The sequence below is a fragment of the Dermochelys coriacea genome, chromosome 2 (assembly GCF_009764565.3).
Source record: "Dermochelys coriacea isolate rDerCor1 chromosome 2, rDerCor1.pri.v4, whole genome shotgun sequence".
In the NCBI taxonomy this organism is placed as follows: Eukaryota; Metazoa; Chordata; order Testudines; family Dermochelyidae; genus Dermochelys; species Dermochelys coriacea.
This window is the reverse complement of record NC_050069.1, coordinates 267,310,692-267,326,218: the sequence shown is the minus strand read 5'-3', so window position 1 is coordinate 267,326,218 and position 15,527 is coordinate 267,310,692. Positions and strand designations below refer to the sequence as shown.

The window sequence follows — 15,527 nt, the reverse complement described above, 5'->3', positions numbered from 1 at the left end:
GTGTTTTCTTAAATAAAGCCCTTCCCAATGGAAGTTTAAAAAAAAAAACCACTCATGGAAACATCTCTTGACCTTCAGAATTAAACCTCTGTGGCATTAGCATCTCTGCATGCCACACGCCTGGTTCAGGGAGCTGGTAATTGGGCATCCAGCTTGGATTGCCATTTCACTTCTAGGAGACTGCAATGCTGTACAGGTACAGCATAGCTTAGCGTAGTGTTAGTACAGGGTTTGGGGCCAGGGCATGGTGCAGGAATCCTTGGCAGGGATGTTCTCTGGCCTGCCCTGGCTGTAGGTTTGTAATGCCAAGCTTTGGTCTTCTCTAGCTCCATTTTTTGGAGGATTTCCAAGCACTTTAGAGGCCGTAGAAGCATCTGTCTTGGATAGTTTAGATCCAACAAATCCTGCATCTTGGCAGGGCGTTAGACTAGATGACTCTTCCAGTCCCTATGGCTCTATGATTAAACATTGCTTTTACAAGACCTACGTTTGGGGCCAAGTCTGAGCTGACCATTTCCCTTTAAGGACAGCAAGGAGTGTACCTGAGATCTCAGCATTTTTCATCGTAGATCTCAAAGCCCTTTACAAAGGGAGACGGTCATAAATATAAAAGGAAAGGGTAACCACCTTTAAATCCCTCTTGGCCAGAGGAAAAACCCTTTCACCTGTAAAGGGTTAAGAAGCTAAGATAACCCCGCTGGCACCTGACCAAAATGACCAATGAGGAGACAAGATACTTTCAAAGCTAGAGGGGGGCTGAGGGGGAACAAAGGGTTCTCTGTCTGTGTGTCGTCTTTTGCCGGGACCAGAACAGGAATGTAGGTCAGAACTCCTGTAAAAAATCAGTGAGCAATCTAGTTAGATATCCATTAGATTCTGTTTTGTTTAAATGGCTGATAAAATAAGTTGTGCTGAATGGAATGTATGTTCCGGTTTTTGTGTCTTTTTCTAACTTAAGGTTTTGCCTAGAGGGATTCTCTATGTTTTGAATCTGATTATCCTGTAAGGTATTTACCATCCTGATTTTACAGAGGTGATGCTTTCACTTTTTCTTCAATTAAAATTCTTCTTTTAAGAACCTGATTGCTTTTTCATTGTTCTTAAGATCCAAGGGTTTGGGTCTGTGTTCACTTATGCAAATTAGTGAGGCTTTTTATCAAGCCTTCCCCAGGAAAGGGGGTGTAGGGCTTGGGGGAACTTGGGGGGGGGGGGGGGGACAGACATTTCCAAGCAGGCTCTTTCCCTGTTATATTTGTTAGATGCTTGATGGTGGCAGCGATAAAGTCCAGGGACAAAAGGTAAAATAGTTTGTACCTTTGGGAAGTTTTAACCTACGCTGGTAAAAATAAGTTTAGGGGGGTTTTCATGCAGGTCCCCACATCTGTACCCTAGAGTTCAGGGTGGGGAAGGAACCTTGACAGAGGCTAACTAGCATTACCCCCATTTTACAGCCAAGAAAGCCAAGGCACATGGAGACCCCCTCCCCCTCAGCACCACACAGCAATCTGGGATGAGAACCCAGCTCCCCATTCAGCACCCCAGGCAAGCAGCAGGATGGATGCTGAGAAGGGGAAGAGCAAGGACAAGAGAAGAGAGGTTGTGAGTCGGGTATGTGGGTTGGCAGCAGAAGGGAGGATGCTACGGAAAAGGGAAGGAAAAAAGAGACAGATTGAAGAAGATACCAGCAGGCACATGGTCAGAAGCCCAGCTACCTGCATCGATAAAAACACCAGCCACTGAAAACCCCACGAGGCTTCGCTGCCCAGAAATGGGTTTTCCCCAAAGGAAATTCTGCCAATTAATTCCACGAGAAGACTCGTCTGGAGACGCTTGTCCCCGGGCACAGCGTGTGCATGAAAGCTCATTATCTAGTAGGGCTGCTGGACATGGGACTCAGGGGAGGTTTCCCTGGTGCCCCCCGATTCTTTGTGGGACAGGGTGGTATTTAACAGTGCCGTGAAGGGCCCCAACCTTGCAGGTGCGCAGTGCTTACGGCCTTCGCTCCCAGTAGGCGCTGGGACAGAACGTGCTATGTGAGAAATCAGCCCAGATGCAAAGAGCTTTTTTCCTCCTAAAAATAACTGGGAAAGGGGATTTACACCATGTGGTCAAAGAAAAACTCCCTGCGTAGTTTTAGGGGCTTTTTCTGCCCTGTTATGACTAGGAAGGGGCTATTGATTAGCTTCCCCCAGCAGTCAGATGCAAGTTCTCCAGCCACAACCCTGCAGCCTCGCAGCTGAGAGGCACTAACTCAGATGTACAAAATTAAGTGTGTGTGTGTGTGTGTGTCCTTAAGAAGCCATCCAGCGAGGTACCCTCCTGCCTAAGAGAGACACCAACCTGGCATCAGGTGCCTGGCAGAGGCTCTTGGAGTGGATACAATGTCACGCCTCTACAGAGTACACCAAACAGAGGCTGAAATACTGGAGAAAAAAGGAAGTCTGCTGTTCCCTCTCTAGAAGTATCCAATACTCCAGTGCCGTGAGATCAATGGATAATGGTAAATATAGCATTAGGGGCACCCAGGCCTACACTGAAACATCTGGAGTCTATGGTCTCCCTGCTGCACGGGAGATCGCTTGGTGGTGCACAGAGCAAACCCATTAGCATGCGAAGGAACGGGTGCCAGCGAGGATAAATCCCCAGCTTGCGACAGAGAATATTAAAAACCCAAGTAGCCAACGAGTAACATGCAATCAATCCATGCAAACGGACTCCTGCCCCCATAGGAATAGCTGCCTCTTCTAAAAGCAGCACTAACATCCTGGTGTTGATTTCTGCTCCCCGCCACTCAGTCCTCTCCTGCACGTGTGGTCTAATTCAGACTGTGAGCACCACAGGCCTGGAACCCAGACTTTACTTGTGCCCGGTATCTCTATGGCACTGTATAGATATTGCTAATCCTGAGCCAGGCCAAACTCTGAGCCCTGGGAGGTTACCCCTGCACTACTCATCCAAGCACCATTTGTTATCTAATCAGATACTCACCAAGTTCAAAAGAAAAGGAGGACTTATGGCACCTTAGAGACTAACAAATTTATTACAGCATAAGCTTTCGTGAACTACAGCCCACTTCATCGGATGCCTGAGTTCTACTGGTCACTTCCAACATGTGTATAAGTCAGTCACACCCCTCCTCCCCCAAAATGTTTAATACAAGATCCAGTCTAAAGTCTCCCAATGCAAGGAGTTACCCTGTGTAGCTTATTCGCCATAATAAAATACAGAGCTTCAATGCAGTTCATCAGTAAAGCGTAGGGCTTCTTCAAAATATGTATCTAGACTTGAATTTGGATTTCACAAAGCCCTGCAGTTTAGGGGTGCCTGAATCCAGGGTTTTTCTGCAACCCCTCCTGCTCTGTTTCTTCCGATAGCACAAGCCTCCAGTTAGTCAGGAAGTTATTGATGAATTCAAGTTCATCTTAGAAAATGAGGGGCTATGCTGAAAAGTGTGTGTGTGTGGGGGGGGGATATTTCATGAAACCCAACCCTCTCACACCCTAGTTAAAAAGTAACTTGTAAACGGGGAGAAATTGTGTTTGCAGACTTTCTTCCTTCTTTATAGTGTTGTAGAAAAACCTGGAGGGGTATTTTCAAAAGCAACAGGAGTACTTGTGGCACCTTAGAGACTAACCAATTTATTTTGAGCATAAGCTTTCGTGGGCTAAAACCCACTTTCATCGGATGCATGCAGTGGAAAATACAGTAGGAAGATATATATACACACACAGAGAACATGAAACAATGGGTGTTATCATACACACTATAACGAGAGTGATAAGTTAAGGTGAGCTATTACCAGCAGGAGAGAAAAAAAGTTTTTGTAGTGATAATCAAGGTGGGCCATATTGTATTTTCCACTGCATGCATCTGATGAAATGGGTTTTGGACCACGAAAGCTTATGCTCAAATAAATTTGTTAGTCTCTAAAGTGCAACAAGTACTCCTGTTCTTTTTGCGGACACAGACTAACACGGCTGCTACTCTGAAATCTTTCAAAAATAATGTTTTCCATTAGAAATTCAGGTCTTGTTCTTGGATGATTTCCAAGTACAGGACAATGAAAGAGGTTGGGTCATCTGGGAAGCAAAACCTATGAAGTTTTAAGTCAGATTGTCTAAAACTATGTTTATTTTGCATAATGCCTATTTAACTGCGATGCCTGAGAAACAGTTGGGAGAAAAGCTCTTAAAAAAAAAAAAAAAACCCTCCTTCATAGAATCATAGAATCATAGAATATCAGGGTTGGAAGGGACCCCAGAAGGTCATCTAGTCCAACCCCCTGCTCAAAGCAGGACCATGTCCCAGTTAAATCATCCCAGCCAGGGCTTTGTCAAGCCTGACCTTAAAAACCTCTAAGGAAGGAGATTCTACCACCTCCCTAGGTAACGCATTCCAGTGTTTCACCACCCTCTTAGTGAAAAAGTTTTCCTAATATCCAATCTAAACCTCCCCCATTGCAACTTGAGACCATTACTCCTCGTTCTGTCATCTGCTACCATTGAGAACAGTCTAGAGCCATCCTCTTTGAAACCCCCTTTCAGGTAGTTGAAAGCAGCTATCAAATCCCCCCTCATTCTTCTCTTCTGCAGACTAAACAATCCCAGCTCCCTCAGCCTCTCCTCGTAAGTCATGTGCTCTAGACCCCTAATCATTTTCGTTGCCCTTCGTTGTACTCTTTCCAATTTATCCACATCCTTCCTGTAGTGTGGGGCCCAAAACTGGACACAGTACTCCAGATGAGGCCTCACCAGTGTCGAATAGAGGGGAACGATCACGTCCCTCGATCTGCTCGCTATGCCCCTACTTATACATCCCAAAATGCCATTGGCCTTCTTGGCAACAAGGGCACACTGCTGACTCATATCCAGCTTCTCGTCCACTGTCACCCCTAGGTCCTTTTCCGCAGAACTGCTGCCGAGCCATTCGGTCCCTAGTCTGTAGCGGTGCATTGGATTCTTCCATCCTAAGTGCAGGACCCTGCACTTATCCTTATTGAACCTCATTAGATTTCTTTGGCCCAATCCTCCAATTTGTCTAGGTCCTTCTGTATCCTATCCCTCCCCTCCAGCGTATCTACCACTCCTCCCAGTTTAGTATCATCCGCAAATTTGCTGAGAGTGCAATCCACACCATCCTCCAGATCATTCAATGAAAGGCTAAGAAAGCTCTTACTCCAGCTCCTTGATCTTCCAACAAGACTTCCACCAAGAACAGGGAAAATGAGATTTGACATTTCTAAAACAAGCAGAACTTTTTTGGGGGGGGGGACGGGACAAGCTTAGGCCAAGATTCCATGTGCTTCAAATAAGCATAAGAGAAGGTGGGGAGGGGAAAGCAGCACTTAACTGAAGATGCAAGAATGGTTCATAAAGAGGTCTGTTTTTCTCAGCGTTTGAGTAAAGCAAGCACAGAATAAAGTTTAATAGTGAACAGAAATAATCCTTTTCCCTCAAGCAGGTTTCACTCCAGCCAGCCACAGAATCCTCCAAGAACAGCAGGTTAGCCAAGACCTGAGTTTCTAATGTAAAAAAAAAAAAAAAAACCAAAAAAAAACCAAAAAAAAAAAAACCCACCAAGCTGGGGTTGGGGATGGGGCTTTTAAAAAGTAAAGAAAAATGTCCAAAGCATATTTCTACAGCATGGCAAGCAACCAGCTATTTCTCCCCCTTATGGTCAGATTGCACTGGGCTTTTCATCTCCAATACAAAGGAAGGCAAGGTTAATTTGTGAATTGACCGGGGTCAAGTTTAAAGGTTCATAGGCTGCAGCTCCTGGCAAGACAGCCACACACACAGCTTTATGAAGCAGCTCCGCCGCATTCAATCAAGACTCTTCCTCTTTAGATGCCATCAGCATGTGGCGGGACATGGTAATGGGACGAAGCAGCAGCCTGGGCACCCCGCCCTTCTCCCCAGAAGCAGTCACTTGCTCCTTGGAGGCGAAGCAGCTGGCCGGGACAGGGAAGACGATGCCACTCTGAGGGGCAGGACGAACCCATTTCCTTGTAAGACATGTAATTGGGCTGCTGCTAGTGCTGGTTATTTCTGGTAGCCATAGCTCTCAGGGGAGAGCCCAACGAGACTGGCAGGGCGCGCTCAGTCACACTTCCCGGAGTCTCCATCATCACTTGGATGGCACCAAGACGAGGGCCCCAGGTTGACCCTGGTTGGCCACAGACAGCGAACACACAACAGTGAGGAGACTGCACGGCGTGTACCGATGCTAGCCACCGAGCCATCCCCCATGGCCAGCTCCTGGCCCATCTGATCAGTGCAGGCTCCCACCAGGAGGCTGGAAAGGAACTGGGGGGCCATCCACACTGCTGCCCCAAAGCATAGCGTTCCCCCTCCCTCTGTCTTTGCTGCCATCGTCCTCTCCTGGAGGGAGGCTGAAATGAATGAGTTCATAGCAGCACCAGCGGAGATTAGGGCCCCATCGTCCTGGACACAAGAAGACAGTCTCTGCCCCACTGAGCCTACAACCTACATGGACAGGAGAGACAAAGGGCAGGAGGAACAGGAGGTTCCGTGTCGCCTCCTCTGTAAAATGGGGGGAAGGGCTAAGGAAGGTGGTGCAGGGAGACTGGAGCAGAGCTGGGAACAGAGTGCAGAGCTCCAAGTTCCAGACCAGCCCTTCAGACGCAAAAGCCCACCCTTCCTTGTGCAAACAGCCAGGACGTTCCATCTAGTCCTCCTTACAGTGCTTCCAAAGCCTCACGCCTTGTCGTGCGTCTCAGCACTGCCAGTGAAAGCCCCCAGATGGCTCCCAACCTCCAGGCCTTTCCCCAGCCTCTGAGCTGGTGTTGGTTCCACACAGGAATATTCCTCCCAACCTCCACTGTGCTATGTTCCTTAGGAAGTTTGTTACAGAAGTTAATGAGTCAATGAGCCAAAAGAGTCAACGTGATCAGTCTCAGAGTCCAAGACAGCGAGCGCTCAGCTCCAGTGCTCTGGCGATGAAGGAAATTCCTTCTTTAGTTGGGGGAACCTTACCTAGAAACTGATACAAGGCTATTTACGGCCCCAGGGACGTGGGGTAAAGGTGTTCCCAGGCTCAGCCAGAGGCACATGGCGCATTGGCAAGACGATTCCAAAAAAGTCAAAGGAAAGCAAGGAGCAAAGGGAATTCCAACCACTGTGTGGAATTCCCCTTGCAAGCCCACAGAGAATGGGCCCAGAAGGGATAGGAGGTGGCTTTGGTAGCTAGGAAAGCCCCCAGGAAGCCTTCCTGGTGTCCAAGCAAAACGAGAACAAAACCCAGCCATTCAATGGCTTGCAGGAGAGATTTAGACATTGGCACAAGTGACCAGGCCAATGCTACTGGGTGGAACTTGCTCAGCATCCCAGTGGAGGAGAATCCACCTTACGAACCCCCTGCCCTTTTACAGACAGCCTCAGCAGAGAGGGCCCAGACTGAATGGGTCTGGAGAGTCAATTCCTCTCTGACCCCCAAGGAGTGGGTCTTTCAAATTAAGCACTGGCTGCTGCCCCTGCTACGTGGGCAAACAGGTAGGTCCAGTCTCCAAGGCTGGTAAACTGGTACCTTTCACCAGCACTACATTCGCTCCCCACCCCCATTTGAAACAATGCACTCAGTCCCCACTCCTCTGGGACACAGGGACATGAGAAGCAGAATGGGATACTGGGTAATATGCAAATACACCTTCTCAACACATACTGCTGGCTAACAGCTGCCGTCTGGCAGTGCTGGGGTCTCAAACGTAGGGAGGAAATCTGGGAAGCGCGAGCACGCTTTTTGGGTGCACAAACTTTGCTCTCTTCAACACCACAGTGAGCCCCCAGGGCTGGGGAGGAGGAAATCAAGGGTCATTAAAGATGATAGAGCTCAGTGGTTTGAACATTAGCTTGCTAAACCCAGGGTTGTGAGTTCAATCCCTGAGGTGGCCATTTGGGGCAAAAATTGGGGATTGGTCCTGCTTTGAGCAGGGGGTTGGACTAGATGATCTCCTGAGGTCCCTTCCAACCCTGATATTCTATGATTCTATGATTCTATGATAACTGCCTGCAAAGGGCTGGAAAGGTTAGGGTGACATTTCACTCCAGCACGGGGAGGGAAGGAGGAGGGCTCCTGAACCGAGAGATAACAGCACTGGAGATGGAGAAACCTCCAACCAGAGATGGAGGCGGGGGAGTTGGTTGTTTGGCATTTACCTTGGAAGAAAGTGCTGAACTCTAGAGGCAAAGCAGCTGGTGCAAACTTGTATTTGCTCTTCTCTTTCATGCTGACAATTTCCCTAGAAACACAGGAAATGCAGGGGAAGTGAGACAGGATTCCAGGCAGGGAGCAGCTAACGGGGAGCGGGGGAGTTGAAATTACTCGGCCAAGACATCAGAGTGGTGCAGCGCAGAGTCTTTAGATGCCCATGTGTCATGCTGCATGTTTGAAATGCGGAGTGATGTCTCAAAACCCCACTCTCTGACACCCCACACCAATGGGTTTTATGCAATGGATTATGGCTCGTCATTGACTCTGACGCCGCAGGCCAGCTGGGCTGTGACAGTGTGCCTAGACTACAGCAGAGTGAGAACATACAGACAGGATGCTGCTCCACACCCACTCACCCGCTCAGCTGCCTCCTCCACGTCTGGTAGGGGTCGAAGAGGCATTCGTAGAGGTGCAATGCATAGATGGTTACGGTCTCTAGCTGAGACCTGCTGGGGGCACACTGCTCCAGGGTGTTCTTTAGCTGCAAGGTCAGAAGAAACCTGTTAATCCACAGCATTTAAAACAAAAAACCCCCAAACAAACAAAACCTTCGCCCACCCCCCCACTAAATAATCTTCATTAACATTCAGTCGTACTGCTGAAAAGTGCCTTGAAGATGTGAAGTGCTATTGAAATGCTTTATTATTATTCAGGCTAATTTCACTCATTTGATCCAGAGTAAATGGAAGAGCGTGTGTTTGAGTCTGTCGCAACTGCTCTAAAGGTGACCTTTATTATTACTACGTCCTCCAGAGGACATGGGTTGGGATCAGAGGGCCTTTCTGCGCCAGGTGCTGTACACACACACACACACACACACACACACACACACACACTCTAAAGAGACAGTCCCCACCCTGAAGATCTCACAATCTTAACATATTATGGGGCACCAGAGAGGGAGATGACCAAAAAGGCAGAGTGGGAGACAGCCAAATGACTGGGTGTGTCATACTAAGCAGGCAGTTGCAGTGTGGCCAATGCCCACAAAGGATGTTTTAACAACCCAGCTGACCATTTTTGGCTTCCTTTGATAGAAAAATGCAGCCTGAAAAAGTTGGTTTGATTTTTTTGTTTTAATTATTCCTGGTTGTTATTTACCTTTGAATCCCCATAATGTCAAGCCTGATTATTCCTGGTGTTTCTGGATGACTTCTGGGAGGCCTTGGGGATGTTTACTGTGGATTTTTAACAAGGGCTGAGGGCGTGAAGTCTTTAACAAAGGCTTCCTTTTCCAAAGTGTTGATTAGTCACTGGCATTACATGAATGCCACCAAAAAAGTTCTATGCAGCCTAATTTGAGAAATCCCTGCCCCTCGCAACAGATCCAACTACATTTAGGATGTCACAGTTCAGCTCTCCAGTTAGAGTCTCGCATGCCAGATGGGATCTGGGTGTCTAGCATTAAACGGCAGCATCATTTTCAAGATGCATTCGTTCATCATAAACAAAATAAACCAGGCACACATCCAATTTGTTTCATCTCTGTGGGTCGCCTGTAAGTGGTGTTGGAGAGGGGAAGAGGACCAGCCAGTCATCAGAACTTCTCTCAAGTCACAAAAATGTGAGCTCCATAATTTAACAGTTCACCCCAGCAGAAGGGCTCCCACTCAGACCCACACATTACGGGACTACATAGTCCACGGGACCTTGTCTGGGCCTGCTGCACCGGCATGAGTCTCACTCACTGAGTGCAGAATGCGTGTGCAGCAGGGGAACATGTCACTGCATGTCTGTTCTTTGCGGGATTCAGGTGTCCTGGCCCCTGTGAGACATGTCAGTGACACACTTCACCCACGATGAGGCCTTAGAAGAGAGCTCCGTGGCCCAAGAGCCAGTATATTCCAAGTTCATAGATTCGAAGGCAGAAGGGATCTAATCTGATCTCCTGTATAACACAGGCCTTGCATTTTGCTGGCTTCTTAATATCAATAGCCCATATATGTATTTCAGTTTGGATTTCAACAACAGGCCAACCCAAGACATAAGCATTTCCAGGCTTAGAGCGTGCAACTTCCCCTGCTGCATGTGGGGGTTATCTAGAGGCCCTGTTTAAACTGGGCATGTGCCTGGCACAAACACGCATGCTATGAAGCCGGCGCTTACCTTGGCTGTACACGCAACCAGCAAGCTAAGCACCTCGTGGATAAAAACTGGTGTCCTGTCGGCTTGGACATTTTCTAAATTCCTGCAAGGGGGGGGGGAGGGAGGGAGAAGAGAAAAAAAAAAGGGGGAGGATCAGAAGTCCTTGCAAGTGGTTTAGATAAGGAGCAGCAAAGGGGGAAAGCTGAAACTGTGTATAGCTTGATTTGCAATAGATTGGTGGGGGTGGGGGAGGAGGGAAAATCAGATGAGCTCTGCCTGGTTTTTAAATGAATTAATCTGTCACCACACTAGTTAGTGATTTATCCATGGCTTCCCCTTGCCTCAGGGCAACTTCTATTCCATAGTCCTGTCGTCTGGGTTTAAAAAAAAAAAAAAGCCATCACCCTACCCCTAATACTGTCCCAAGGTCAATTAACTCAACCTGATGCGTCTTTCGCTGCACCCTGTAGGCAATCAGGCAGATGAGAACAGTCTGACAGAGCGATCAAACACCAGCCGACAGTAACGCTGAGCCTGCTGTCTGACTAGCATTTCAGAGAGTGCTCCTTGGAAGAAGTGCTTGAGCATGATAGCAAATGGGGATGCTCATTCCATTCATTCCCAAGGGAAGCGTTCTCCTCTAGATCTGCAATGGGGAGGCACTGGAGTGCTGCAGAGCTGGGCTTGCCCCAGACGGGAAGGTAATTGAAGGCAGAACCAGTCCCAGTTCTGCAGCCGTGCCCACTGCCCTCTCTCAGGGAGGCATTGGTGGAGTCCCACTCAACTCTCCTCAGCCAAAGGGAAGTCCCTTGATAATTGCCACCGAGGGAGGCGGTAAACTGGAGGAAAGGAAAGGGCGGCCATGTCTATCCATCCACCTCCCCAGCCATGGGGAGTCAGACAGGGCGAGAGCCCTTTTCAGCCAGGGGAACTTTCTGATCAGGACACACAGAGGCAAACGCACAAATTCCCTTTGGGAAATTGACTCCATCCCAAGTGAATGTTGCCTAGAGAAAAGTGAACTTCCAAGGGCTGGGGCACTAAAAAGTACCCTGTGCCAGGAAGGCTTATCAGCTCCTGCCAGACAAAGCCGGGTTGGACCTGGCGTAGAACAGGTTCCAGTTACATCAGTCTATAATGGGCCGTCACAGCACCCGAGATTCTCCTCTCCCCTACCAACCCCTTAGTCCAACCTGAGCATCACAGAGAACCTCAATGGGCAAATGACATTTAAAATGCTCCCGACAGACATGGGGGGGTGGGTAGCTCAAGATTTGCGCTGGTCAAGAATTTTCCATTGAAGCCATTTCTACAAAAACTTCAATTTTTGCAAAACCAAGTCTGCTTTCTGAGGAAACCTGAAGTATTTGGACACGCTGCCTCATCTCTCACCCCCCCATTCTTCTCTATGGACTGAGCTCCCTGGTTGGACTACATCTCCCATGTTGCATGACGTCCCTGACAAGAGGAGAGACCACGTTGCTTCATGGGAGATGTAGTCCACTCAGGGAGCCCTCTCCATGGATGAGAATAGGGGTGAGTCACCCAAACTACAACTCCCATGAGGTATTGCAGCAGCACTTCAGAATTTAAGTTCTTTTGGATTTTGGCTAAAATTTTAAATTTTTGCCAAGAAAAACTAAATTTTCTGCCAAAATTCCTCCCTGTCTCTGCCCCAACCAGTTTTAGTCAAGACCTCTCTTCTTGGCAGGACCAGTCTTTCAATTCCCTCTGTTCAGTCCAATGTCCCCATCATGGCTGCATCACCAGCCATAGCATTTGGGGCAAACAACAGAGGTGAAAGTAAGCTGATATGCTCCGGTATGGCGTACCGGCAAGAGCCGATGCACCATACTGGGGCAGCCTGGCTTCCCAGGGGACAATTTAAAGGGCCTGGGGCTCCCAGCAGTCTGACCTTTGACTCTGGTTCCCGGCTTCTGACCTTGGCTCCCAACTCAGGTCCCAGGCCCCAGACTCCAGCTCCACCCACTAGTCCTCACTGCACATGCCCCAGCCATGTCACTTGGGACATCAGACTCCCTATGAGACCATAGGCATGCCACTAAATCTTTGTGCCTCAGTTTCCCCTCTGTAAAATGGGGATACTACTTCCTTTTCCCCGCCCCGTCTGTTCCATTGATGCTGTAAGCTCTTCAGGGCAGGAGTGGTCTCTTACTACATGCACACAGCACCTAGCACAATGGGACCGTAATCTCGACTAGGACTTCTACATGCTGCCGTAATACAGAACAGTAATCCTGCTATCGCCTTTCACGGAGGGCCAGCCAAGGGGTACAGGTAGGAGCAAACGGAGAAGGAATTCACTAGCACAGAACATTTTCTAATGAAGGGTTGTACTGGGCTGTGGAAAAATGAGATTTGTAAGGTCATGGAATAGCTGATTTGTTCATTTGTCTATCATTTAAATTTACCAGGGAGCAGAAATATTTGCAAGTTATGATGGGGAAAAACAAAACAAGTGCTGTGTCTTCGGGGACGTCTGCACTTTGAGCTGGACGTATCGATGCCAGCTTCCAGAGCCATACCCACACGAGCGGGCTAGCGCGCTGAAAACATACACAGAGCAGAGGTGGTACGAGGACGCGCCCAGGGCCCCAGACAGGAGCGTATGGGGAACAGCAAGTCTTGTGCTGCTATGGCCACGCTTCCATTTCCCGCATGCTAGCCCAATCAGAGCTAGGGCGGGACTGGCTCCTGCTGCTGGACTTGACACCTCCTGCTGCAGGTGTCGACGTACTCAGACAGCGAGCAGGTGTCAAGGTTAGCACTCCTGTTCGGGGATCAGCACTCTCTCCTAATCCTCTCCTAAACTCCATCCCCACCCTGAGGGTGTGCTGGTGGAAGGATGCAAAGGCTGAAAGAGACCTACTGGGCAAATTTAATGGCTGGGGATGATTGGAAGCTGAGGAGAGACAGAGGCAGGAAGCGACCAGGGTTTTGGCTAAGAGTCCCCTCCCAAAGGCAACGTGTAATGTTCAGAAGCCATTCAGCATCTCCTAAAACCAATACCCCACTGTCACCATCTCCTACAAAGCCAGTCTACCACCAGCACACGGGACAGGGAGAGGTGAGAAACTACCCCAGCGTCATTTTTAGCTACTGAAAGTAGATCTAGCGGCTAAGAATAGGGGAACTGGGAGCTAGGAGACCTGGGTTCTAATCTCAGTTCTCATGCCAACATGGTATGTGGCTCTGGGCAAGTTGCTTGCCTGCTCGGTGCCTCGGTCTCCCCCTCTACAACGGGGATGACGCTACAAATGCTGATGAAAAGACAGAAACATGAATGCTAAAGATCCTCCTGCTTAGATCTGTTTCAGAGTAGCAGCCGTGTTAGTCTGTATTCGCAAAAAGAAAAGGAGTACTTGTGGCACCTTAGAGACTAACAAATTTGAGCATAAGCTTTCGATGAAGTGAGCTGTAGCTCATGAAATCTTATACTCAAATAAATTTGTTAGTCTCTAAGGTGCCACAAGTACTCCTTTTCTTTTTCCGCTTAAACCTGCATCCGACGCACAAGGTTTTCACTCCTGTGACTTCTGTGAGCTACACACAGCTAAGAGGGCAAACCCCGAGCAGCCTGACAAACCCCACATTAGCCTCTTCCCTTCCCCGATGGCTGCCGGCTCCATTCATCCCCCAGTAAGATCAGGGCTGTCTGATAGGAGCCCCAGGAGCAAGGCACCGTTCTGAGCGTTAATAGGGCTGCTTCTCTGCTCATAGCCTATTCCTGTATTACTGTAGCTCCAGACACCCAGCTGAGATGGGGGCCCCCACTGTGCTAGGTGGTGTTCAGATACACAGCAAGGGCAGATGCCTACCCCAAGAACATGCCGTCTAAACAAACAAGGCAGAGCGTGGGAGGAGGAAGGAAGAGCCATTAACCCCATTGTACAGATGGGGAACTAAGGCCCAGAGCAATTAAGTGACTTCCAGGTCACATGGTGAGTCAGTGGCAGAGCCTAGTCCAGTGCTATAAACACAGACCTTCCTTCCTCTCGTCGTCCACCCACGCGGACAGCACAGACTAGACAGGCATCTTTACACCCTGGGCACTGGAGTGGGGACAGACGTGCCTCGCTGTAGCCCACCTCCTGGTGCCTTGTCCCCTTTGCTCTCCTGCATGCTGGACGTGCTCCCCTGGCACCTCCAGGGCTCATGCTGAGCGCTGCAGACAGCCCCAGCTGGCAGTCCGGGGGACAAGCTACATTGCTCCGCAGTCAGGAAAGAAGCACTGAAGTGGCTGCTCCTCACCCTGCTCGCTCCACTTCCCCTTTCGATGGCAAGCAAACGGAACCCCCCTAGCATCTCCCGAGCCAGCATGCGGATCCCTCACTCACTCTTGTTGCGGGGGGGGGGGGAGGGGGCGGGAGAGAAACCGGCAAGACAAGCAGCTGCATCCCCCTAGCAAAGGCTCCCACAGTGAGGTGGGGACAGACGGGGTTACCGTGCAGCGCTGGGAGACAGGACTCCTGGATCTACCCCCAGCTCTGCCAGACAAGTGCTGGAGGAACCTAATCAAGTCACTTTGTGTGCCTCAGTTGCTCCATGTGTAGAATGGGTAAATACTATACCTGCCTCTCTGTGACACTAAATACTTCAGTGCTGCATTATCTGCCGAGCTGGGGCAGGGACCGTACCTTCTGCAGCTTGTTCTGCGCGACGGGTCGGAAGGATGGGCCAGGCACTTTGTGACCTAGGGGCTAGAACACTGGACTGGGTTCTGTTCCTGGCGCTGCCACAGACACAGTGTGATTATGGCCAAGTCACTCCCTCTGTGCCTCAGTTTCCCTCTGTATATAATGGGGAATACTCGCACTGCCCTATCTCCTGGGGGCATTGAGTCCATTCACGATTGCAAGGAGCTTTGATCCTATGGCCATGAGGACCAGAGAAGGCTCAGAATCAAGGGCTCTGGAGGGTAGATCCAGGGAAAGCCCCTCCACTCCCCCTAGCCATGTCAAGGGTGCAGCAACATTCGATCTCGTCCTGGCAGATTTCAGCATCTCAGCAAAGTGAAAGATGTGGGTGGGGATGGCTGGTGTTGGGGGAACCATGCGGTCTGGAGGTTAAGCCCCTGGACAGCACCGTATCCTCTGCATTCTCCCTTCATTCTCCTCTAGCAACCTTCCTTCCTCCTCTCATCCATCCCTAGCTCCCCTGCCCCCATGCTTCCTCCGCCATCCCCCCTTCCC

At 49.4% G+C, this 15,527-nt stretch overlaps 1 protein-coding gene across 1 annotated transcript in view; it reads right to left on the bottom strand.

Annotated features, from left to right (window-relative positions):
* Window positions 1-15,527, bottom strand: part of NBEAL2 (neurobeachin like 2) — a 180,805-nt gene that overhangs the window by 73,612 nt on the left and 91,666 nt on the right. Inside the window, 3 exon segments of the mRNA XM_038390938.2 lie at window positions 8,175-8,257; window positions 8,586-8,710; window positions 10,336-10,417. Of these exon segments, the coding sequence (XP_038246866.2) occupies window positions 8,175-8,257; window positions 8,586-8,710; window positions 10,336-10,417 (290 nt within the window).